The sequence below is a fragment of the Cynocephalus volans genome, chromosome 9, assembly GCF_027409185.1.
Source record: "Cynocephalus volans isolate mCynVol1 chromosome 9, mCynVol1.pri, whole genome shotgun sequence".
Classification (NCBI taxonomy): domain Eukaryota; kingdom Metazoa; phylum Chordata; class Mammalia; order Dermoptera; family Cynocephalidae; genus Cynocephalus; species Cynocephalus volans.
This window is the reverse complement of record NC_084468.1, coordinates 129,519,117-129,543,700: the sequence shown is the minus strand read 5'-3', so window position 1 is coordinate 129,543,700 and position 24,584 is coordinate 129,519,117. Positions and strand designations below refer to the sequence as shown.

At 34.9% G+C, this 24,584-nt stretch overlaps 1 protein-coding gene across 1 annotated transcript in view; it reads left to right on the top strand.

Moving 5' to 3' along the window:
* TTC29 (tetratricopeptide repeat domain 29) overlaps positions 1-23,379 on the top strand; it is a 140,980-nt gene extending 117,601 nt beyond the window's left edge. The window contains 4 exon segments of the mRNA XM_063107486.1: positions 8,754-8,845; positions 16,967-17,090; positions 22,612-22,840; positions 23,363-23,379. Coding sequence (XP_062963556.1) covers positions 8,754-8,845; positions 16,967-17,090; positions 22,612-22,840; positions 23,363-23,379 — 462 coding nt within the window.
* Positions 23,380-24,584: the final 1,205 nt, after the last annotated feature.

The following is a 24,584-nucleotide window of genomic DNA, read 5'->3' as shown; positions in this document are numbered from 1 at the left end:
TGTGAAGGGCTACGTTTATATGCATGTGCAATAAAAGGATGAAAATGAGTGACTTGCCTTCCCTTCCCAACAATAATCAAATTCTTTCTTTGTAATGGAAAAGATAAAATGCAGTTTGGAAGTTTGTCACTTAATAGTATCACTTAACACTGTGACTACTCAGTCCACATTACTAGACCAAACATTCTATGAATGAAATTTAAAGCAAACTTTTCTGCTGGACATGGTTGCTTCTATACTGGTAAAGCTTCTTTTCCTCATTGTGTCATTCATTCTCATTTCCACTTCGCTCGAGCTGCCCCCTCACTACTGTCCCAATGTCTATCATTCCCTTAAAATGCAGTTTGAGTTTCTCTTCTTATATGAAGACTCTCCTGGTTGTATTTTCTTCGTAGTTCTTACGACCATCTGAAATTCACTATTTGTTTATTTCATTACAAATTGTCTCCCCATCGCCCATATACAGGGCAGGTGCATGGGGGCAGGGATTTTGCATTACTGGCTGTGGTATCCCCAGCACCTAGAGCAAGGCTTGGCCCACAGAAGATGCTCAATATTTGTGTAATGACTTAATATCTTTGGACTGAATTTTTAGCCCTTTATACAGACTTACAGCACTGTATAATTTCATGCCTGTAAGTCTTATTCCCTTAGATAGTAAGGTATTTAAAAGCAGGAATATAACTTTGTATTTAGCAGTCACATCTAATGGGATGTACTGGAAGAGTTCTTTGCAACATACACTGGTTCTGAAGGTTGAGCATTGTGAAGAAGGAATGAAAATACAAACAGTTACATTTACAGGCAGCACATCTGCGGCTGCACATTTCCATCTTTCCTCTTTCCATCTGCTCCTTGCTACTGTGATAAGGAACATTGCGGAAAGCATGTGGAGCTCCTAGAAAACCTGAAGGTGCAGAAGTAGGCAAAAAAAGGGGTTATAAAAACTAGTACCTACTTAAGAGATCATATCATAATGTCCGCTTTGAAGTCAAGGCTGTATTTATAACCCTCGCCACAACTTATTCAGCTACACACTATCTGAATTGTTTCATTTCACTTTGTTAGACTGCATAAAATACCACCCAGAAGAAATTCTTTGGGGCTAACATACATCCTCTTCTTAAAACTAAAACTTCCTCCAGCAGAGTTAATGCTCTTTGAGTCATTCATACGTAATTATTAATTAGTTTAATCAACGACTTTTCTTCTACATTTCACTGAGGAAATTTTCCTGGGGAGATACAAACACCCAAGCTAAAAGAGGTGTACCAAAAGAGTAAAGGGCAGATGCCAGATTATTTTCATAAATTTCTCCAAGGCAGATCTCTCACCCATGAAAAAGAGAAAAAAAATTGTTCCTCTATCATTCTCTTCTTTCTCTTTTAAGCAGCAAACAAAAATTGAACCTGGGGAAGACTAGTATGAGGGATCCTTGTAGTGATGGAATTTTCTGTACCCTGATTGTGGTGGTGGTAAAATGAATATATACATGTGATAAAATAGCATAAAACTTAATAAACACACAAACACACAAATGCATATAAAGCTGGTGAAATCTGAATAAGTTCAGTGGGTTATATCAATATCAATTCCCTGGTTGTAACATTGTACTATAGTTATGCAAGAAGTTGCCATTGGGGAATGCTGGTGAAATGCATGCAATAATCTCTGTATTGTTTCCTACAACTGCATATGACTCTATAATTACCTTTAAAAGTTTTAAAACAAATGAGCTGAGAAAGTTTTGTCTTATAATAGCTGGCTGGTGGGGGTGGGGACAGTTCCACCTAATTTCAAAAAGTTAGGTCTGAATGTCTATTTTTATGCCAATACCATGGTGTTTTGATTACTATACCTTTGTTGTATAGTTTGAATTCAGGTAGTATATGCCTCCAGCTTTATTTTTTGTGCTCCGGATTGCTTTGGCTATTCAGGACCTTTTGTTGTTCCATGTGGATGTTAAGATTGTTTTTTTCTATTTCTGTGAAAATTGTCACTGGTATTTTGATTGGGATTGTATTGAATCTATAGGTCACTTTGGGAAGTATGGACATCTTCAGAATGTTGATTCTTCCAATCCAAGAGCATGGAATGTCTTTCCATCTTTTTGTGTCTTCTTTAATTTCTTTCAGAAGTAGTTTGTAGTTCTCATTGTAGAGATCTTTCACCTCTTTGGCTAAATTGATTCCTTGGTGTGTGTGTGTGTGTGTGTGTGTGTGTGTGTGTGTGTATGTATGTATATATATATATATATATATATATATATATACATACACATACATACTGTAAATGGGCTTACTTTCTTGATTTCTCTTTCTGTTAGTTCATTATTAGAGAATATAAACACATCTGATTTGGGAGCATTGTTTTTATATCCTGCAACATTATTGAATTTATTAACCAGTTGTAAGAAGTTTTTGGTAGAGTCTTTAGATTTTGCTATATATAAGATCATGTCATCTGCAAACAGAGTTAGTTTGACTTTGTCTTTTCAAATCTGGATGCACTTAATTTTTCTGTCTTGCCTAGTTGCTCTGGCTAGTACTTCCAATACTATGTTAAATGGGAGTGGTGAGAGTGGGCATCCTTGTCTTGCTCCTGTTCTTAAGGGAATAGCCTTTAGTTTTTCCCCATTCAGGGTGATATTGGCAGTGTTAGAGAGCCCATAAACCAACCCACAGATTTACAGCCAACCAACCTTTGACAAAGGAACCAAGAACACACGTTGGGGGAAAGACTGCCTCTTCAATAAATAGTGCTGGGAAAACTGGACATCCATATACAGAAGAATGAAACTGGACCTGCACCTCTTACCATATATCAAAATCAACTCAAAATGGATTAAAGACTTAAGACCTGAAACTATAAAACTACTAATGGAAAACATAGGGGAAATACTTTAGGAAGTAGGACTGGGCAGAGACTTTATAAGACCCCAAGAGCACAAGCAACAAAAGAAAAAATAAATAAATGGGACTATATCAAACTAAAAAGCTTCTGTATAGTAAAGAAAACAATCAACAGAATGAAACAACAGCCTAAAAAATGGGAGAAAATATTTTCAAACTGTATGTCTGACAAGGGATTGATATCCAGAATATACAAGGAACTCAAACTATGTAGTATCAAAACAAATAACCCTATTAAAAAACGGGCAAGGGAGCTGAATAGCCATTTCATGAAGGAAGTCATTCAAATGGCCCACAGGTATTTAAAAAAAAAATGCTCAACATCACTTATCATCAGGGAAATGCAAATTAAAACCACACTGAGATATCACCTCACCCCAGATAGACTGGCTATTATCAAAAAGACAGAGAATAACAAATGCTGGTGAGGATGTGGAGAGAGGGGAACCATCCTACACTGTTGGTGGGACTGTAAATTAGTACAACCGCTGTGGAAGACAGTGTGGAGGTTTCTCAGACAACTGCAGATAGATCTACCACACAATCCAGCAGCCCCACTTCTAGGTATACACCCAAAGAAATGGAAATCATCCCATGCGTTCCCATGTTCATCACAGCTCTATTTACAGTAGCCAAGATGTGGAACCAACCTAAATGTCCATCAACGGATGATGGGATAAGGAAAATGTGGTATATATACACTGTGGAATACTAGTCAGACATAAAAATGAATGAAATTCTGCCATTCATAGCAACACGGATGAGCTCAGAGAAAATTATGTTAAGTAAAATAAGTCAGGCACAGAGGGAAAAATACCACATGTCCTCAATCATAAGTGGAAGCTAAGAGAGAAAGAAGGAAAGAAAGACCAGAGTGGTGCTTTGGACTGGCAGAGGGAGAGAATATACCTAGGGTTGCCAGGCATGGAGGTGGAGGGAGGTCAGGGAGAGATTGTGTGGAGTACACTGGGAATAATGGCAATTTGTGGTAATGGGCATACTGATAGTATTGATCTGATCATCACATCTTGGACACAGGTAGTGACGGTCAGCTTTGTGCCCCGTGAATATGCGTAATCAATAATAAATAACTAAATAAATGATACATTTTTGTGATAACAAATATGCTAACCACCCTGATTTTATAATCACACATTGTATACATGTATTGAAATATAACTCTGTATCCCATAAATATGTACAATTAATAGGTGTTGGTAAATAAATAAGAAAAAAATTTTTCATAACACTATTGACCATTTGAATGTCTTCTTTTGAGAAATGTCTCTTCAGGACTTTTGCCCATTTTTAATTGTTATTGAGGGGAAGGGGGTGGTTACATTGAGTTTTTTATGTATTTTGGAATTAACCCATTATCGGATGTACCAGAATAGTTTTCAAATATATTTTCCCATTCTGTAGGTGGTCTCTTTGTGCTCTGTGATTATAGCTCTAGAAATTCTGAAATAACATGCTTGAATTTACACATTATAGAAGAAGTGAATTAGATAACTGGTAGGCTCCCCATATTTATTAAAATACTTGGTTTGTAAGTTTAAGTTTTCTGCATACAAAAGTTATTAGTAAAATTTTCATGCATTTCTATGAACATGTATCTAAATGTTAGTATAATTTATTTATAATTAAACAATTATAATTTTTACATTAGTTTCATGCCATATTTTATAATTTTAAGTTGTTCCTGCATTTAGAAATACAAGGCTTATCTTTGCTTCTAAAAGCTGAATTATAGCCTTTCTATTTTATGTAAGAATACCAACAATATATTAACATCATAATAAAAATGTTTTTCTAATATCAAAAAAAGAAGAAGTCTGGAGTGATAGCCATTCATTGTAGTAGTTTAAATTAAGTTTCAGTTGTGAAAGTGAACATGAGGGCCGTGATTGTTGGAATTTTTTGTTTTAGTGTTGTCTACAACAAAGAGCATATAAGAGAAGAATTACAGTGGGGTAAGGAAGAGAAAAATAGAGGAAGGCAGGAAGAGGAATCGATACCAAATAGTTTAATTTCTTCTGTTCCAAGGTACCCTCATAACTGGAAAAACAAAACAACTGGCTGTTTGATATTATTAGACCTAATAATGTCTTCCCATATGCTAAAGGTGCTAAAGTTCAGGCACAAAATTTATTCTTATAAATTTTAAATTCTTAAATTCTGGGAGGGCAAAGGGATTTTAAACTCTGGGAGGGCAAGTATACTTTTCTATTCTATAGATAGATAGAGATATACAGGCACAGAGATATAAATATAGAGAGATAAATAGATATCCCACTCTGTCGACAGGTGACAATCTTGATCTAAATCTATTGGTCCTTTGAAGGATATTGCAATAAAAGAAATTACTGGTCTTTAAATTTTAATTTTACATTAAACAAGTCTTCAAAGAATTTGTAGCATATCACCACCATTATGCTTTTGCACAATCTCGTTTTCTATGCTAAGTATTCTGCTAATTTTGTTTTAAGGTGACTGATAGCAATTATCTCATTGTAAGAAACTGGATATTTTTTACAATGCTTTTCCAAATACATCAATTTCATTGTGGTGAAAAAATAGCCTGTTATCTTTAAAGTCCAGTGAGAAAGTTTTCAAAGCTTCATTTCCCTTATTCACTGAAATTATTGGAGAAGTTAGATTGAGAGGTCATGAAGCACTCAGTTTTTATTAGGTGTATGAATTGACTTTTCCAACTTTGGTAACCTGTTATTATGCAGTTTGTTGTTCATTGAAATTTACATAGTAATGTGCTAAATCTGTGTTTTCCTTTTGATAAAGGTTGACTAAATTAATTGCCCATAAACTTTAAAGATACATGAATTTTCAATTCATCACAACATTTTGCACCTCGGGGTTCTGTATTCTCACCTATATTTGATTTGCCACGATAGATTCTAACCATCCAGATCCTGGATTTGTTTCCAATATATTGCAATGCCACAGGGATATTCAGTCAAGTATAGTGGACCTCTCAGATTTCCATACTGTATTTTCTCACTTGAAATATTCTTCGTAAAAAAGGTTCCACTCCTTGTCTAATGATTCAACATTATTAATATTTATTAATTTGTAAGTTATACCTACTTTTAAAAGGCAAATAAGGTAGCTTCCCATAAATCAGTATAAAACATCTTTAACTTCTAAAGAATTCAAAATTTCACTTTATTTTTCCACTTATTTTTATGATTTCTTTTTATTTTTATTTTAATGAATGCCTTCCTGCTGCCTTTAGTTTGAACTGCACAATTCACCGATCTGCCGGGTATTCTTACGATTTCACCTGTATGTTTCCTCCCACTATAGCTCACATTTCTGAGCAGCAGAGGCCTTGTCTTTGATTTAGACAGCTCAGTATGGATTTCAGATAGACTGTTTCCCTATTTGGCCAGTAATGGACTATATTCTTCCTACTGCCTATGTATTTCCTGTTTTTAGGTAAATTGTTTAAAGAAATACCCAGACTCACACAAGCCACAAATAAAATGGGTTGTCTTTACTTGGAGGAGGGAAACTCCCATGAGGAGCTGTTCAGTAGTGGCTGGTTAACAAATTTGCAAAGAATTCTTCTCAGGTTTACAAAGCACTTTATATTATCTCATGGTAGTCTCACAACAACTCTCTGAAGTAGGTTGTCTTTTTTACTTATGAGGAAACTAAACTAAACGAGCTTTCCTGGCTCAGATGTGTTGGCTATGGAAGAACTAAGATGTGAATTCAAGTTTTCTTATTCTAAGGTTAGGTTAGTGTTTATTCCAGTAGACCACATCTGTCTCCATGAGAAAGCTAGTTATAGAATTAAGTCTAGGGCCAAAGCTAAAATCCAAGACTGAGCTGTTTCTTGCCCTATGCTGTTCCCTGAAAGTATGGCACACTGGTGTGGAAAGGGAACCATCAATAGTGAAACATCTACCTGTAATTTCTTAGCCACCTACCCTCCTATCCATGAGCTAAAGAATCACCCTCTCAGATAAAATTGGGCACTTCTGGATGTTACCATACACCTCAGGACCCAATGTGGCCAGGAGCATGGGTAAGTGGTACAGTATAAGCACAGGTGTAACCCTGCAGAAGCCTATCTTCAGTCACTGCTATTTCACATAGTCATATCAGTCCAGTGTCTGTACCATTGGACTGTAAATGCCTTGAGGGCTGCAAGTATTTTTCTCTTGTATTTGAGATTTCTTATAGTCTAACATAGTGCTTGGGACACATTAAGAGTATTTGCTGGAAAAACAAATAAACTATTTTGGCACAAAATATAATAATATTCAATCTTTTAAAAAAGTTTTTAGAATGTCATATAACAATATATGGACCAAAAAAGACACTAGAAAGTCTCTTCTTATATATTTTGGTATTTGGATTCAATAAGATCTCATAAATTCACAAAATTCAGTGATTCTGCCCCTTTACTCAGAAAGGTCTATGTCAAGTCATATGAGATTAAATCTAAGTGTTGTCAGTTATGTAAGACAGAGTGAAAGGAATATTCTCAGTCTCATTAAGAGGTTTAACAATAAGAATCAGGGTTAATAATGTATTGTATATTTCAAAATATAAGTTGGTGAGATGATAAACATGTTAGCTTGATTGAATTTTTCTATAATGTACACATAGTTCAAAACATCACATTGTATTCTATGTATATACACAATTATTGTCTGTCAATTAAAAGTGAATAATTTTTTTTAAGTAATAAAAAATAAAAACCAAAAGTTTGAACTTTGCTGGTTTAGCAAGAATTCGAACCCTGGGTAAGTATATATCTGAGAGTAAGTTTTAACATCAGCATGTCAAGCAGTCACTTGTAAACCACAAGAAACTCAGATTTTATGACATATCACAATGGTCTCATTGAAGTTATTCTCCAAATCTTAACTTCAAGAAAGTAAAGATGAATATCAACCCTGCCTCTAATACTTAAACCTTCTAGGCTGCCTAATCCAGGCAGTCGTACATGTGGCAGGATTACCTCCTCCCTCACACTGACTCTCTCTCCCAAATGCCGTCAAATGACTTTCACTAATTCATTCTTAGAAAATGTGCAAAAAGGATTTCCATAGAGGTCTTTGGAGATTTCCTGTGTCCTCATGTGTGTAATAGATTGGATCAAGTAACAATAAAGGAAGAAGAAAGAATGGGGATTTCGTTTTATGTATTTTTTCCCTTCTGGCCATTGAAAGAGGGGGGGAAGGAAAATTATACCATACAAATGTTGTCAGTGTTAAATTAAATTAAGATCATATGTTTGGCTGTGGCAGCTGTAATCTTTCGATTATTGATGAGATTGTTGGTAATGGAGTACATTTGTAAGAAATATTTTTAATGTATACTGTATACGTGTGCACACTGTGAGATATGCATCTAATAAAATGATAGATTCAGAAATTGCCTGGCATCTAAATTAATGCTTTTCAAATAGCTATTTATAGAAAGAAAAGTGATATTTAAGCTATCCTAGTAGAATATTATAAGCTACCTTATATCACCTTAGATAATAGTCCCATATGTTAAAATAATGTTGTAAACCATTCAATTATTTATTCCCACCTAAGTTACATAAATTGGAAGATTTGGGATTGTGCAGAAAAACAATTATTTTTACAAAAGTAAGACCTCACTGTCATGGCTTAAAGAGACTGCCATGAAACACGTTATACTATAGACAAAAATAAACCAAACCAACATGAATTTTTAATAAACAAAAAAAAATTTATAGAGGCATTAAAAACAACTATTAATTTTAATCTTTTCTGTTTTGAAATGAAACAGTATATTTGGACATGCTGTATGTTCAGTATGTGTTTCTCTTCCTGATAGGCCCTTAACACTTACAGTAAAATCTCCGCAGACCTAGATGATGATCTCAGCCTGGGGAGAGCCTATGAAGCGATAGCCAAGGTCCTGCAGAGGTAAGTTAGCACATCCTTGTCTTGCTGTCACTGTGAATTCACTCAAGTGTGAAAGGCTTAAATTGTTTGAGGTCTGTCGCTTTCCATTACTGCCTGCTTAAATTTTAAGCAGTGCCCTTCTTAAGTGACCCTTTCATCGTAAGTTATTTTAAACCAATGTGGTACTTTAAAATATGCATCTGAACTCTTCGTTGTCTATTCCTCCTTTGTATTATTTTCTTTTGGTTTTCTGTAAGTTTAAAGATGACCTTGAATGAAAGGGAAAAAATCAGGTCACATCTCACAGGTTAAGAAAGCAGAGAGCACAGAAATACGTAGTACGCTTCAGTAACTGGCTCACCATAACCTTTCCAGAGCTCTTCTTTGAGGAAAGTTTCTATTTATGCTTCAGTCTTGTTTCCTCCATTGAGACTTCTCTGCTTTGAACGTATCTGGATAAACAATTGGGTGCAAAACCAATATTCCCAATATTTCACTTAAAACAGAAAATTTAACCAAAGTGTACATGAACAACTTCTGATATATATTTTTCCATGGAAAATACATGATTTGCCCTTCACTCATTGCATCGTGATCATTTTGTACTTTGTCATTACTTTACATAGCAGCATTATGCCTTAAGCCGAGATAGAATGACAATAAGAAAAGTTATCAAATTTAAAGCCTTGGTTTTTGGTATGTTATCTTATACCCAAGACATAGATTTTTAATAATAGTAGTAGTGGTGGTAGTAGCAGTACTAGTAATAGATAGAGATTGTGTTAAGTTCTGATTTCTTCCCATTTCTATTTCAGTTGTAAACACATACAGGATGGTGTTTTAAAAGATAAAATTATTTGAAAGACATTTCATTTTAACAACTTTAGATACCTAGTGATCTGAAAGTGAAATCATCATTATATAAGGACCATTACTAATATAATAATCATTGCTTAAAATACCAATACCAATGAAATGAAAGCTACCCTACAAAATACCAAATAAAATGCCGTCACCTCTGGATAAATGGTTTAGGAACACAGACATTTTTATAAGGAGAGTTTGGATGTTTACTCAAGAAAGATGAGGCCAGCCATGGGTAAGGCAACCACTCTTGAGTGCTGTGGTCCCTCCAAATAACGAATAATAACTAGTCCAAGGAAGATCAACCCAGCTATCCCTTAAAACTTTTACTTTCCAAGTAACAACCATGAAAAAGCAGATGTTTTAATACGAATAAGATATTGGTAGGTATTCAATTTAATTTTTGTTTTTTGGAACAAACTAACTCTGTGCTCTTTTATTTTATCTGTGTTCATTTTGATTATTAAATTACTTGACTCTGCTGTTACCACTGCTCCAAATCAATAATAATAATAATTATAATAAAGGTTGGATTCTTTGTCTTGCTTTGTAGTAGCAAACCTGGCCTAAGACTGCAACAGTTATATAAATTTATCCCTTAACATATTTATAAAATAATCATTACAAAATGACATTTCCATTGTTTCCCAACTTAACTAAAAAGATAAAACTCTAGGGGAAGAATACTTTCTTTTATAAACATCTAGTAAGTATTGCTATATCATGGGACAATTATTCAAATGCCCCTTTGGTTACTGATGTTCTTTATAATTATTTTTGAAACTTTTGGAGACATGAGGTTGTCTTCAAATAATTCTCACCTGTTACCCTTGTGTCTCAGCTGGAATATTTTAGTCTCTACAGCGAGATTTGAATTCCTTGTCTATACAGTCAAAGCTAAAGGGTGAGTTGAACAATTATCTGGTAAATTTTGGCAACAACAGAAATCTGATGCTTTAATTTGGCTGTTTATGTATTATTTAGGGTTTAAGAATGGGAAAGGATACAACTGTATTTGATATATGATGAAGTCGAGTGTGTTTTTGGTAGGAACGGGGATGATTCTGCCCCAACACTCTCTGCAGCCTAGCAACTTGCCTTCGGGCAGACACGTAATGGAGCAAGAAGATTTATCCCCATTTCACTGTTATGCCAAAGGAAATAAATTCCACTTAAAAGAATTCCCATCTACTAAAATACAATAAAGCTATCAATGATTTGTATGATAGACATGGATTCTTAATTTTATAATGTTATATAATGCACAAGAGAGTACAGGTGATATCTCTTCTGAGGTTGTAAGAGAAAAGTGTCCTAAGGCCACAACAAGCTTTCTAATCCAAATCTGCAATTTTGCAGCATTGTTGGTGGTTATAGAAGAGCACTCAGGGGAGTGTAAGACTTGGCATATTCTTTCAACATCTGTGCAAAATAATTTTAAAATATGATATATTGACAGGCAAATGTTTCAAAACCAAAAATTCTGTGTATGTAGACAACAGCACGCTGGATATCTAAGAAGCCTTATTAAACCAAGTTCACTAAATAGTAGAAATGCTTTGATATAAATTTTGTGGTCATTTTTAGAGAATTATGCCTCAAGGGCTCAATATTCTTTAATAAGCGTGCATGCAATGCACACACACATATATATGTATTATCCTTTTTGTATTCCTAAACTGTCCTTCTCAGGTTAGTAGTAACCTGTAGGAAATGGAGCACAGCCAAAATAGAGAAAATTATGATGGCGGTAGCTGAGAAATAAATCAAGTTGCATATGAAGCTTAGTGTTACCTCTAAATCTCTTTTTCCTAACCTGTGCAATTGCACAAGTTTCACTAATGGTAGCCCTATCTCAATAAACATATTTTATCTCTTTAAAGGAAATGTAAGAAGATAGCCATGTCCGGGATAAGTGTGTGTCTGAGGCCATCAGCTGAGCATGCAGGAAAGGTGAATAAGCTCTAAGGCTGGAAGCTTCTAAAATGGTTATAAGAATTTATACTAAGACCTCAATTGAAAAACACACCACATTCCCTCAAGATTGAGGATTTGGTAACACAAAGTTGCCCAGTTGGTTATGCTAGCCCCATACCTGGTATTAGAGTCATTGAGGAAGGTTTTAATAGTGAATAAGTTTTGTTATTTTTGCTATTGGTCTGAATAATGTTAATTGCATAAGGGTTTAAGCAGCATAACAGAAAATAAATGTTTACAATCTCTTTTTCCTCCTACTTGGAATACTAGTAAAAGTAAAAGAATTGATGTTCTAAAATGATAACAATTGCCTTATGACACTATTATAAAAGCCAAAATTGTGGTCCATAAGACAAAGAGGAAGTGAGTTAAGAAATTACCAGGTAAATATTATTACTATATAGACAGTTTGAGTAAATATAGAGGGGAAAATCCTCAATTTTCCTTATGGTATTTTTTGGTCTCATTTACTGAAGTGACTCATTTACTGAAATGCCACAACTCTCCAACATAATAATCAGGATGATTATTTAAAAGAATCTGGGGGAAAAAATCACAAATATGTGTTCAGGATTCCTTGGTCACAACTAACCCATCCCTGGGTTTATTCCATACCAATAGTAAATTTTTTTGCAAACTCCGGTTAAATTATTTCTTAGGAAACTTTCCACAGTGGAGATCTTTAAATCAATCTGTACGAAGTTTCAAGAGTGAAAATTACCTTTCTGTTATAGCTGAAAATTAATTTCTTCTTGCTTGAGAGAAATGACATGCCCTAGTAATTTTCATATATTCTTTAAAATGGAACATCCAAGCTTTGATGCGAAATTTCCTAAAAATGACCAAAAAATACATCAAAACATTTCTATTAATTCATGAAATTAAGAATAGCTTTTTACATTTTCTCCTGTCACTGATCCCATTTGCCTTATTACTTTCATCTGTGGCCCACAAACTTGGTGGCACAATCAACAAACCCCTTAGTGGCTGTTTCATCTCTGCTCTATTTGATTTCTTCTCCCTGAGTAAATGATTAAGTTTTCATGCATTGGTTCAACCAAAATCTATGTTCACTCAACCACATCCTTTATTGATTACTTCTACTGCAAACAGTAGGCCAAGTGTGATATACATAATTGGACAGTTGTCAGGGGACGTGGGTGTTAACAGTCCTGTTTTCCCAGTTGGAAACTGGAATCACCTTGATACACAAATATTCTGCACTGTTTCATTTACATCCTTTGGACCGAGGAGTCCTGGTCCTCAGAATATATGTTTTTAACTCTCTAAGGCCTGGTTGAATGAATTCAATGATTATACCATATAATATGCTGTTCAAGTTGCACCTGTGCACTGCATATAGAAAACTGGAATTAATATTTGTCTAACATTTCAACCTTGTCCTTTAACTTATACAAATAATCTGTAGCCTTTCCGTAAGAAAATATTTGATTTTTTTCCTCTTCCAAAGAAAAACTGGCTTCTAAATCTATTGCTAACTTTTAGCTTTGGGACCCCTTTAACATAGAATGTTTATATATCAGAGGCTCTGTTAACAACTTTGCTGGCTATAGAACTGTACATTCATTTAGTGAAGCACATAATTTATAATAGAAAGACTTTTTCTCTAGCAGTATTAGAGCAAGTTGCAGATAATCTTCAATGTTTTGGAGATCTGTTTTTCCTTTGGGAAAAAAAAACAGCTCAAATCACCCAGCAATAGTTTTATTTATACTATTTTGTATTTCTTGTTCACTGTGCTTGATATTTTTTTGTTTGTGTATGTTTTGATTTAACAAACCTCAACAGGCCAAACACTAATCGAAAATGTACTTTCTTCAAAAACATATCAGCTTTTAGGAACATGAACATAAATAAACTTCAGTGAGTCCATTTTAGCTAAATAATAATAAAAATAATTTTCCCTAAGGTCTTAAAGTGGTATGCAAAGAAGACTACACTTCTTTTCTTTTATTATTAATTTTTTCTCAAATTATAGTCCAGGAAAGAGCTTGGAAATTTAACATCAATTTGATAAAACATTTTCAGCCTTAGAAATCCACAAGTCTGCTCAAAATTCTAAATAGTGTATTTTACTTATTAATATTTTATACTCTTGAGCTCTGTCAATACCTTTTAGTTGTTCCACAAAACAGATATTTAAATTAAAATATTTAGATGTCTCTCTATATTTTACTGTATACCTGCATTTGAAAAATTCCTCAATCAATTCATAATATTTCTGAAGAATTGACATATGCCTGACTGTGGAAGATTAGTTACAATTTTGGTATAAAAATGTTAGGACAGAATCATAAAATGCAGTATTCACAACTTCAGGAATGTGAAATTCCATTCTATTTCTGATATGTAGAGCATTCTTTTACCAGTAAGAAAGGAAAAAGGAAAGTATTAGATTGTACCTGCTAGTAAAGTAAACAAAAAATGTTAGTTCATTGATCTGCCCCCTAGAAAATAGACACCGGGACTTTATGTGGCTGTCAGTTTTGCAGAGCATATATTCAAATAATAGTATTTAATTCACTGCATGATGAAAGGTTTTCAAAATGCAATGCTCAGCTAAATTGAATTTTCTTCTAGAATTATGGAGGACAATATCAAATAGAGCACTATGCGTGTGATAGCTGTTCATTTCATTGAGAGATAATTATAATACTAACTGCCAATGCTATATGCCAGGCTATACATTTACAGTTTTTCATCTCACAGAAATTTCCGGTCATTTAAAAAATAAGGACAGTAAAGTTTCCTTCAGTCGTGTAACTTTAATATAATCAAAGTTATTCGTCTGAGAAGGTGAGCTGGGATTCAAGCCTAGATCCTTCCAATATCCACAACACTGTGACTTTAAAGAAATCTAACTTATTTTTACAAACACACCACCGTTTATCTATGGAAATGAATGCTGTCATCCAAGTGTTTGAAGGTTATACATGTTGTTACCCCTAATCCTGCCACTACCTGTTTAAAATAAACTCCTTTCAAAATGCTTTCTTAGCTTGTGGCATATTCTTTTGAATAGCCCCATTAGCAGGACATCACTGTTTGAGAGATCAGTTTGGTCTTTGGAAACAGCCCAAAGAATATAGAGTTGCATTTAGAAAACACAGTAAAAAGTCTGTGTGCGTAATCCCCCTTTTTGGACAAAATTCATTAAATTACTTATGAATGCTTTATAACATCACACTATGAAGTAGTTCTTTAAAGAGGCATTCTAAAAATGCCATCAGCTTCTTCATCAGATGACATCTTTGAAGATAGCCATTTGGAAGGAACTGTCTTTCTTTTGCATGCTAAGTATGTCTGGGCAAATTGAAAGTGGATCTGAAGTACAGATGGGGGAATCAGGGCAGAAGAGCTAGATTTGCCAGACATGTGCATATAGGAGTTAGATCATACCTTAGTAGTATATGAAACTGCCCATAGGAAGCATTTAATGGAGGGGAGAGGAAGGCCCTGGACAGAACTCTGGAAAGAGCCAGCAGAGATCTCAATGTCAGTGAGAGGTCCAGGAAAAAGATGAGAGACACAGGAGAAGCAAGAGAATAGAGATTGGCTGAGTGCTAGATGCTGGCGAGAGGAAAGCATTTGGAGAAAGAGGGAATAGTTAACAGTAGCGACTCCCAACCCGTGTGCTGAAGACCTGGGTGAGGGTGGAGGAGGAAGAACATGTAGCAAGCAGAGCCTGTGGCCTGCGCGTCTGTAATCACACTGAGCACTTTATACAGTTCGAAATTCAAAGATGTCTCCCACAGTACATATTGAAAATTTCCAAATTTATGTAAATGTTTTGAGATCACCATTTCACTCACTAGATTTGGCTTGAAATTCCCTTTGGCTGCTTTTTAAGACCAGATTTACCCCACAAACACAAGACTTGTTCTTATCAAGATAGTCAAATGAATGTTCCAGGTTTCAAAGCACAGTATACAATTCACAGTATCTATCACAGCTAATCCCATGTATGACTTGATACATTTCTCTCTCCAAATTGACAGTGAAACACTTCAAGGGCAGGAGCCATATTCCCAAGCAGCTAGCATATTTTAGGGCGCTTGCTAGGTTCTCAAAGTTTCTTGATGTTACTGAAATATCCAGGAGACAGGAGAGTCAGTTTAGTCATGAACTCCAAACAGCCATATGACTGAGGTTCTCACAATTTACCTGGGCACTTAATTTCTGTGTGTACTGCATCAGTGTTTACCGTTTCAAATTTTCAACCATTCCTTCATTCAAAAATATATAAATGCCTAGCATATGCCAAGAACTGTGCTAGAAATTATGTCTTTCTGAGTATCTTGCCAGAATATATAACACTTGTATATGTGACTTTAGTGACAACTGAGATTTCACTGCTGAGGGAAACCTGCAGGAATAAAGTAGCATCCACATTTTATAAACTTTTTAAAGATTTTTAAAAAGTAACTTTATTTTATTGAGACACAGTTCATATTCCATGCAGTTCAGTCTTTTATCATGTGCAATTCAGTGGTTTTTGGTTTACAGGTATTCACAGAGCTGTGCAACTATCACCATTAATTGCAGGATATTCTCATCACCCTAAAAAGAAACCCTCTACTGATTACCAGTCGCTCTTCATTCCCCCCGCTCCTCACCCTCTAGCAACCAATAACCTACCTTCTGTCTCCATGGATTTGCCTATTGTGGACACATCATGTAAATGAGATCATACAATATGTGATCTTTGGTGTCTGGCTTCTTTCACTTGGTGTGTTTTTAAGTTTCATCCATGTTGTAACATGTATCGCCGCTTCATCCCTTTTTACCACTGAATAGCATCCTGTTGAATGGATGTGCCACATTTCGCTCACCTGTTCATCCATTGATAGACATTTGGCTTGTTTCCATTCCTTGGCTATTATGAATAATGTTGCTATGAACATTCATGTACAAGTTTTTGTTTTTTTTGTGGACATATGTTTTCATTTCTCTTGGACATATATTTTGAAGTGAAATTTCTGGGTCATATGGTAACTCTATGTTAAAGTTTTTGAGGAACTGCCAAATTGTTTTCCAAAGCATCTGTATCATTTTACATTTCCATCAGCAGTGCATCAGGGTTTAAAAGTTTAGGTTCTAATTCACTGTATACTCCAACAAAGATAAGCCACATGTTTTTTAACTTGGTATTTACCCTTCAAATCTCATTATCCCAATAACCATGTCGCATTTTCTACAGCAAGGACACAAAATATCTTCTCTTCACTGTGACATTAAGTGAGATGATGTTCAAGTGGCTTTTTATTTTATTTATTCCAGCCAAGGAGAGATGACAGAAGCAATTACATACTTGAAAAAAGTTGTGAGCATTACAAAAGACAATTTTCAAAGCCTAGATATTGTGAGATCAAGTACAATGCTTGGGGACATATACAATAAAAAAGTGAGTATATGTGTTTCTTGTTTAGAAAGAAATTTGCAGAGTTTTAAAAGTCTATTCTTGTGTGATCCTCACCTTCCCACAGTATGTTCTGCAGAATGGCCTGGGGACTGCAGGACGTAATTAATGCACAAGACAAGGACTGGGAAAAGAAATGCCTCTTTCTTCCTTCCTTCTAGTACCTTAGTGCCATCTGGGGCACAGTCTCCAGAAGCTGCTAACCCTGATTCATATATTCACAGCCAATGATGAGTCTAAGTGATGTTGGATTTAAGGAGCAATTAAAATATTTAAATTCAAAAGAACTTTGCTATAACAGCTGGCTATCTGCTTACACTGGCGTTCATCTCTCTCACTGCAAATTCTTGTTTTATTAATCCAGCTGTGAAGCCACCCACTAGCTCCCTCAGGAGAAGAAAGGACAATCTCGAAGAGTAATTCTGTAGAAAATTTAGAATGGAATTTTAGCAACAGATTGGTTATGTGAAAGAAGACAGAAAGAAGAGAAAAAAGTTTAAAATAAAATTGTCTCATCCAAGAAGCCATTATTAGTAAAATGTACTGGTCATCATGGATTTCTGACTTATGTTCTCCTGATTTTACCTTTTACTACCCAGATTCTCCTTTAGAAACGGTATGAAAGAGGCTTGTTTCTCTAGTTATATTTGCTATTTTGATCATGAATAAGATACATCATTCTTTTGAGGATAATTATTGTGTTCAAACTGTATTTATACACTTTATCTTAATCTCTTTGAGAGGCCTTGTTTGTAGTGATTAAAAGCACTAACTCTGAAACCAGACTGCTTGGGTTAAAAGCCCAGCTCTTTCACTTACAGGATCTGTGACCTCATAAGGTGGTTGTGAGTACTGCATTAATCTATGTAAAGCAGTCAGAACAGTGCTACATAGCAAGAGAAGTCAGTGCCGTCTACATAGGCGTTAGCTGTGATTATTCTCTGCACCCTGAGTGGTATCAAACAATTCCCCTTTTCCAGTTCCTCAGAGACTTTCACTTACCCCAGGTCAACAAGATTCTAGGTGGTGGTGGTATTCAAACGCATACTTTTAACCACTAAAATATCCTATTATTTGCCTTAAAATTGACTTTATTTTGGAACGACTTAGGTTTTCTTTAAGGAAAAAGAGTTTGAAATTAATTTCAATGAACAAAACTAATATTTCTTTAGTTTCTGCTAGGGGAAAAGTTCTTTCAAACAAGGTACCTCGTTTCTTGTCTCTTACATGCCTCTCTTGTTCTCCCTGGATCGTTTGCCTCCCCTCTCTCCTGTGACTTCACATCTTAAAGCCCCCCTTTTCTCTAGACTCGTCCCCACCCCCCGTGCCCACCTTGCTCCCTGCTCTCCTGCTTGCTCCTTCCTGGCCTCTTGCCCTTGCTGTCTCACCCTTGGGCCGCTGTCCTCTACCTCCCCCTCGCGTCTCCCTCGCTTGTTTCCCTCTCTCTCTTCGTGCCCCGACCCGTCTGTTGCCCAGATGTGCTCAACCTTCCCTCCCTGCCCTGGGCTTCTGCTGCCGCCTGCCCCCACCTGTGTCTGTGCTGCTGCTGCCCTTTGCCTCGATGACTCCTCTGTCTTGATTTTGCATTTGATTTTGTTTGCTCTTCAGGATACAGTGGTGAAAAAAGGTAAGGCTCACACCCTTGTGAGGTTACAGCCTCCTGGGGGAGCTTATCCTATAGTAGCAGAATGAACATTCCTTATAAAAAGGTGTAGTCTCACTTTTTAAAAGGATTGTTCTTCAAAACAGAAGTGTAAAAAGCACAGTTTGTTTTACCCCACCACCAAACAACACCCCAAATTTAGCCCGTTAGTATAATGTGAGCATCCACGATCAGTCTATATTTTCCTAATTACAGAAAGCATAAGGAAAATAAGACAATAAACTTTTCTGAAGTGTGATATTTTTATACCTAAATATTCTTAACAGTATGTTTTCCTGTTTATCTCATAGTTTTCGTGTTTATGGTATTTTCCTGTTATTATTGTTGTTTAATTTGGCTTCAATGTAAGCTTAATGAGAGCAGGAGCCATATCTGCCTTATTATTTTATTCTGTGCATAGAAGAGAAGCCGCACGGAGTTGGTGAGCAGAAACATGTCAGTTCAATGAACCAATAGATGCATTTGTAACCAATTTCAAACCATTGGAAAGTGTGTTCTCTCACTTTTGAAATTCCAAACTTCTGTTTCATTTCGTACAACATTTTAGCATGTCGAAAAGTTGTCCTGAATCTTTAATGCAAATTTTATATTGCTGCTGTCCTTCAGTCTACCTGTTAGGTCCTCTACAGACTGGCTTCATGTTACTCATGCTATGTATTATACCTGTATCCTTAACATTAATTTCCAAGATATAATATTACCATAAGGCCAAAGTTATAATACAAAATTGTATTTGGAAAAATTTTGGAATTGCCATTTTCTGTAATTATTCTAGTGTTATTATAATTAAATTCAGGACATCTTAAAAATATTCTTTATCCAGGTTTACCTTTTACTGTATAATCACGGAAGATGGGCCACCTCTTCCACCCTCCAGATGTGATCTTTTGATGGACTGTTAATCAAAAAAATATAATTAATGTAAAGTGGTCAAATTAGAATGTTTTAGGGGAAATAGACTATGGAATTTCTCACTCTTTAATAAGGTCAGAGAATAATCGTAGTTTAAACAATTGTTGTTCCAACATGAAAATAGTAGAAAAAATGGGGAGGAAATGGTTTATCCTTAGTACTGAGAAAATGCCCATTTATTTTGAGCTTGCTCATCGGATAGAGTGACATTTTAGGCACTAAGAAGAATCTGGTGAGAATCAGAATAATGCATAAAAATTCTGTGTTATAACGTGATAATTCGAGTTTTGTTTCAAGGTCTATGATGTCATTGAGATCCTGTCCCAGAATTGTCCACTAAATGCTTATCAGGGATATTTATAACATCAAATGAAGTTGCCTTCTTCCCACAGGATGCATTTATGAAGTGCATAAATTTACTGCATATTCTCAAACCCAAACTAAAGACTGCCAGGACTAATCACTGGAATCTTCTGAATTTTATAAAAGAATAGGGATTGTCTAATAGCAGAAATTAACTGTGGAAATTTGTAAAGAACCTTTGGAAAAGAGATTTAATTTGATATTAAACTCTTTTAGAATTAAAAATCTGGAAATACAGTATACATTGGTGAAATCTCATTCCAGAATGGTATGTATAAAAATGCTTGCATCTGAGAAGAATTAATCTCATATTTTCTTAGCAGTGTTTTCAACTAGAGAAATGTAGGTTGAAACCAGTTTATGGCAGTTGTGTGTATGTGTCTTAAGATGTGTGTATGTGTTTAAAGATAGAACACTAAGTATAATCTGAGGGAAAAATAATTACCTGATGATAGTGCTCTTATTTTAGAGGGGAAAAAAGCACTTGTTAAATAAGATCTAAGCAAAGTTTTAGGCATATCACTACTTCTACTAATAGCAAGCTCGTCAGCTTGACTGTAAACTCCATTCACTGCTCATCCCCACTGCCTGGCATGGGGCCTGGCACATAGTGGTTGCCTAATGAATGGATGGATGAATGAATGAGTCAGTTTTAAAATAGTAATATGCAAAAATAATTCTGGGAATTCAATTTATCTATGGTCCCTAATTTTCCTAATTAAGACTCTCACCTAAAACAATAAATAGTCTAAATCTCAGAAGTTTAACCAGAACGAAAATTAGATATTTTTTCTTCTCTGTTCCTAAACAAAAATGGTAATATTTGGCCTAAATATATATTCTTTTATCATGTCTTTGATGTCTACCAAGACAATCTATTATTTTAACCAGTTTTATTTCTATTGTCTTCAGTATCAGTATTGTTTCTCAATCATAGTTTACTTACTTGGTACACAAATATCTTTGATAAAGTTTTATTTTTTCCTAATTAAGTAATAATTTTCTCATATAAATTCTACGTTTTATACTTTGAAATAAGAGAAAGAATTGTTCACCTCAACAAACAAAAATTATTATTGACATAATATAGAGGGACTCTGTTTAAGTTAACAAATTTAGTTAAGAAGAATCATTTGAATAAGCAGTTCGCCTAAACTGTCCTTGTGGGCATATAACACACCATATTATATGTGCTATGTGTGTAAGTAACGTAACTGTCACATAAGTCCTCTTTCTTCCCCTCCTTACCTTGCTAGCAACTTCTTTCTTCCCTCAGTTTGACTATTCTCTGAGCTCCGTGTGTGGAGCTCAGAATTCCCCAGTGGATTGTGGAATTCAAGATGCATTGTACTTGTACTTATGTATGGTATAAAGCTATTTCTACGGTGGTTTTGTGTCCATTTCCTTCAGAAAATGTTGTGAGAGAATGACTTGAACACTCATAGTAAAACATTCTCTCTTGTAAGAGCTTCTTTTCAAAAGAACGCACATGCATGTTTTTATTTGTGTGTATTGGGGGTGGGGAGGGTGAGCGGAGGGGAGGGGATGATGGAGCCCAAAGTCAGTGAAGAAAAGAAATTTTGTTCCTAGAACCTACAAATATAGCACAACCCTAGAAATAATATCCTCCTATGAAGAAAAGTTTTTAATAAGGATTTTTAGAAGATTCGGGGGTGGTAGAAGATATTCTCTTCTCTGAGGCTCAATTGCATTATCGGTAAAATAAGAATAATACTTTCCTCAAAGGGTGACTTGTGAAGGTTAATGACATAATATACATGAAGTATTTGGCACTGGCCCTGATGCTTCATAAGAACGAGGTAGACACTATTTATTTTTGGACAGTAGAGTTTAGCAGAGGCGAAGATGACAAAAAATAAACTTGAATTTTTGCAACTTGAAATGTTGCAAAAGAGGACTTAACAAAGAGATAGATATCTAAACAATCATTTGATTTGTACTAGTGCTATCAAGATCATATTTTTTTCTTAGAAAACTTGGATACCGCGATATCCTCAGTAAAGAAGGGCATGTACACATGGGAAAACGAAAGCCATAACTGAATCAGAGGACAGATACATTTATTTTCACTGGCCATTGATTGAATAGGTTGGCTGAAAATCACCTGTTGCTGTGACTAAAAACAAAAGATAGCTAAAAAATATTTAATTAGGTAAATCCAGTGCTACAAGTAATAAAATTTTATTCAAATCAATGTGAATTGTTTGATTCTTCCCCAAACTTCTTTTTGAGACCATACATTAGGCTGAGCCATACAAAGCCACCAGTATTTGACCACTTTTTATTAACTAGAGTTTTAGTTTCATACATTTCCATCTAATAGATACAGCTTCCTTACTAAACAAATTTCAAGATATTGAATGGTGAGAAATCACAACTTAGAACCTTATCCTAATAGATAGTGATCCTGCTTGAAATTCTTTTCTTCTTGAAGATGAACTGCTGTAACTCTTGAAAGATCAGCCTGACATGCTAAGGTGGTGTGGGCAAAGATGGGAAATGGTGACATAAAAACTAAGAAAAAAATGATTTCTCTTACCTTTTTAGGGAGACTACAGCAAAGCTTCTGAATACTTTCAAGAAGCTTTTGATGCAACAGGAGAGCTAATGAACATGCCTCTGATGGATGAAACAAAAGTTCATTATGGAATAGCAAAAGCTCATGACATGATGCTGATGGTGAACAACTGTATAGAATCTGCAAATCTCACCAGCCTCCAGAGCCTGCTGTCATGGAAGGAGAATAGGAGTAACATTGATCCTTATCTGACTATTGGTAAGGCATTGGTTTTTCAAAACATTTTAGTTTTTGTATTATGCTTAATGGTTAGGTCATTTACATTAGAAAGGTTTGTTCAGCTGTTGGTGATTTTAATTTAATTGGTAATTTTAATTTTATTGATTTATTACTACAGGAAGGTTGGATATACTTTCATGCTATATTATACATTTGATGTCTAAGAGAAGCATGAAAGAGTGGTAATGATTTGTTCTACTTGACAGATCGCCATTCCCATGCTGTTTCTTTTTTCCAGTTATCTTAAATTGTCAACAATATGTACTGATCAGTCGTAAGGAATATGAAATAAGTTTATTCTTTCTTAAAATGCTCAGTGTTGTACCTTACTGACAAGAGCAAGTGTTGATAGATGCTAATTTATATTATGCACTTGTTTTTGGGATGGTAGTTAATTTTCTTATTCTTTTTGATCAATTTGAGCTTGAAGATTAATTTTTAAAGTATTTCATAGTTATTTCTCTTAATTCTACTTTTTTCTACATACTTTTTCTTGTGAAGAATTAGAGTCTAAATAGTCCATTAAAAACAAACAACTAGAAGGGATTTAAGGGTCATTTTAATGTATCAACTTGGCTAGGTTCTAGTCCCCAGTAAAGAACTTAGAGTAGAATATTTTAAAAACAAAAACAAACAAAAATCAGTACTGCCTATGACAGACCTTTGAGTTACATAATTATTTGTTTGCAAATCAAATTTTTTAAAGTAAAATAATTTAAATATTTTGGAATAACTCAAATTGAATCATGAGGCAAAATTTTGTAATGTGAAGAAACATCTATTTGATTTGAACTTCCCCCTGCCACACACCCCCCTTAGGTCATTTAGATGAAATAACAATCTGTTTGGTATTTATTTCCTCCATAGAATAAATAGTAAATAATAGTAAATTTGGCACAAGGGGATTTTATTGACTCTTTTAGGTCTGTAGAATACCACTTACCGCTCTCTGTCTTCTAGTTATAAAATAAGGAAAGGTCTCACTCCAGATATATGCACAGTAAAAGGAAATGAAATGAAGTCGTCACTTTTTTTTTTTTTTTTTTTTGGTGGCTGGCCAGTATGGGGATCTGAACCCTTGACCTTGGTGTTACAGGGTGGCACTATAACCAGCTGAGCTAAACAGTTAGCCTGAGATAAAGTCTTCAAACACAGACAGCTTGCTGAATTTCAGTGTGCTCAAGTGCCCCCAAATTATTTATAGTCACTTATTAACTAACCATTTTTAGATAATATTTTGCTTACTTCAGGATACTGTCTTGTCATCAAATATTTGGGAGTTTGTTCTGTAGTTTTGATTTATCTATTTTTTTGGCTCTTGCGTGTTCTGCCCAGAATGGCAGGGGAAAAAAAAAAGCAGTGAAAATATGATCCATATTAGATTACTTGTTCTGATAAACGTTTCATAGAGGATAAGTTGATCTTCTCACACTTTCAGATTTAACTCAAATAAACTCTAACCGTCACAATGGTAATTATGGGAAAAAAAAAAAGCTCCAGGACTGGCCAGTTATCTCAGTTCGTTAGAGCATGGTGTTGTAACACCAAAGTCAAGGGTTCAAATCCCCGTACCAGCCAGCCACCAAAAAAATTAAAAAATAAATAATTTTTAAAATAAAAAGAAATGCTTCTGAAAAAACTATTTTCTGATCAGATTCACATTTGTTGCAGTCCTTTTTTGGGCTTTATAAAAATATCTTTTGCTTTCCTTTATTCTAAAAAG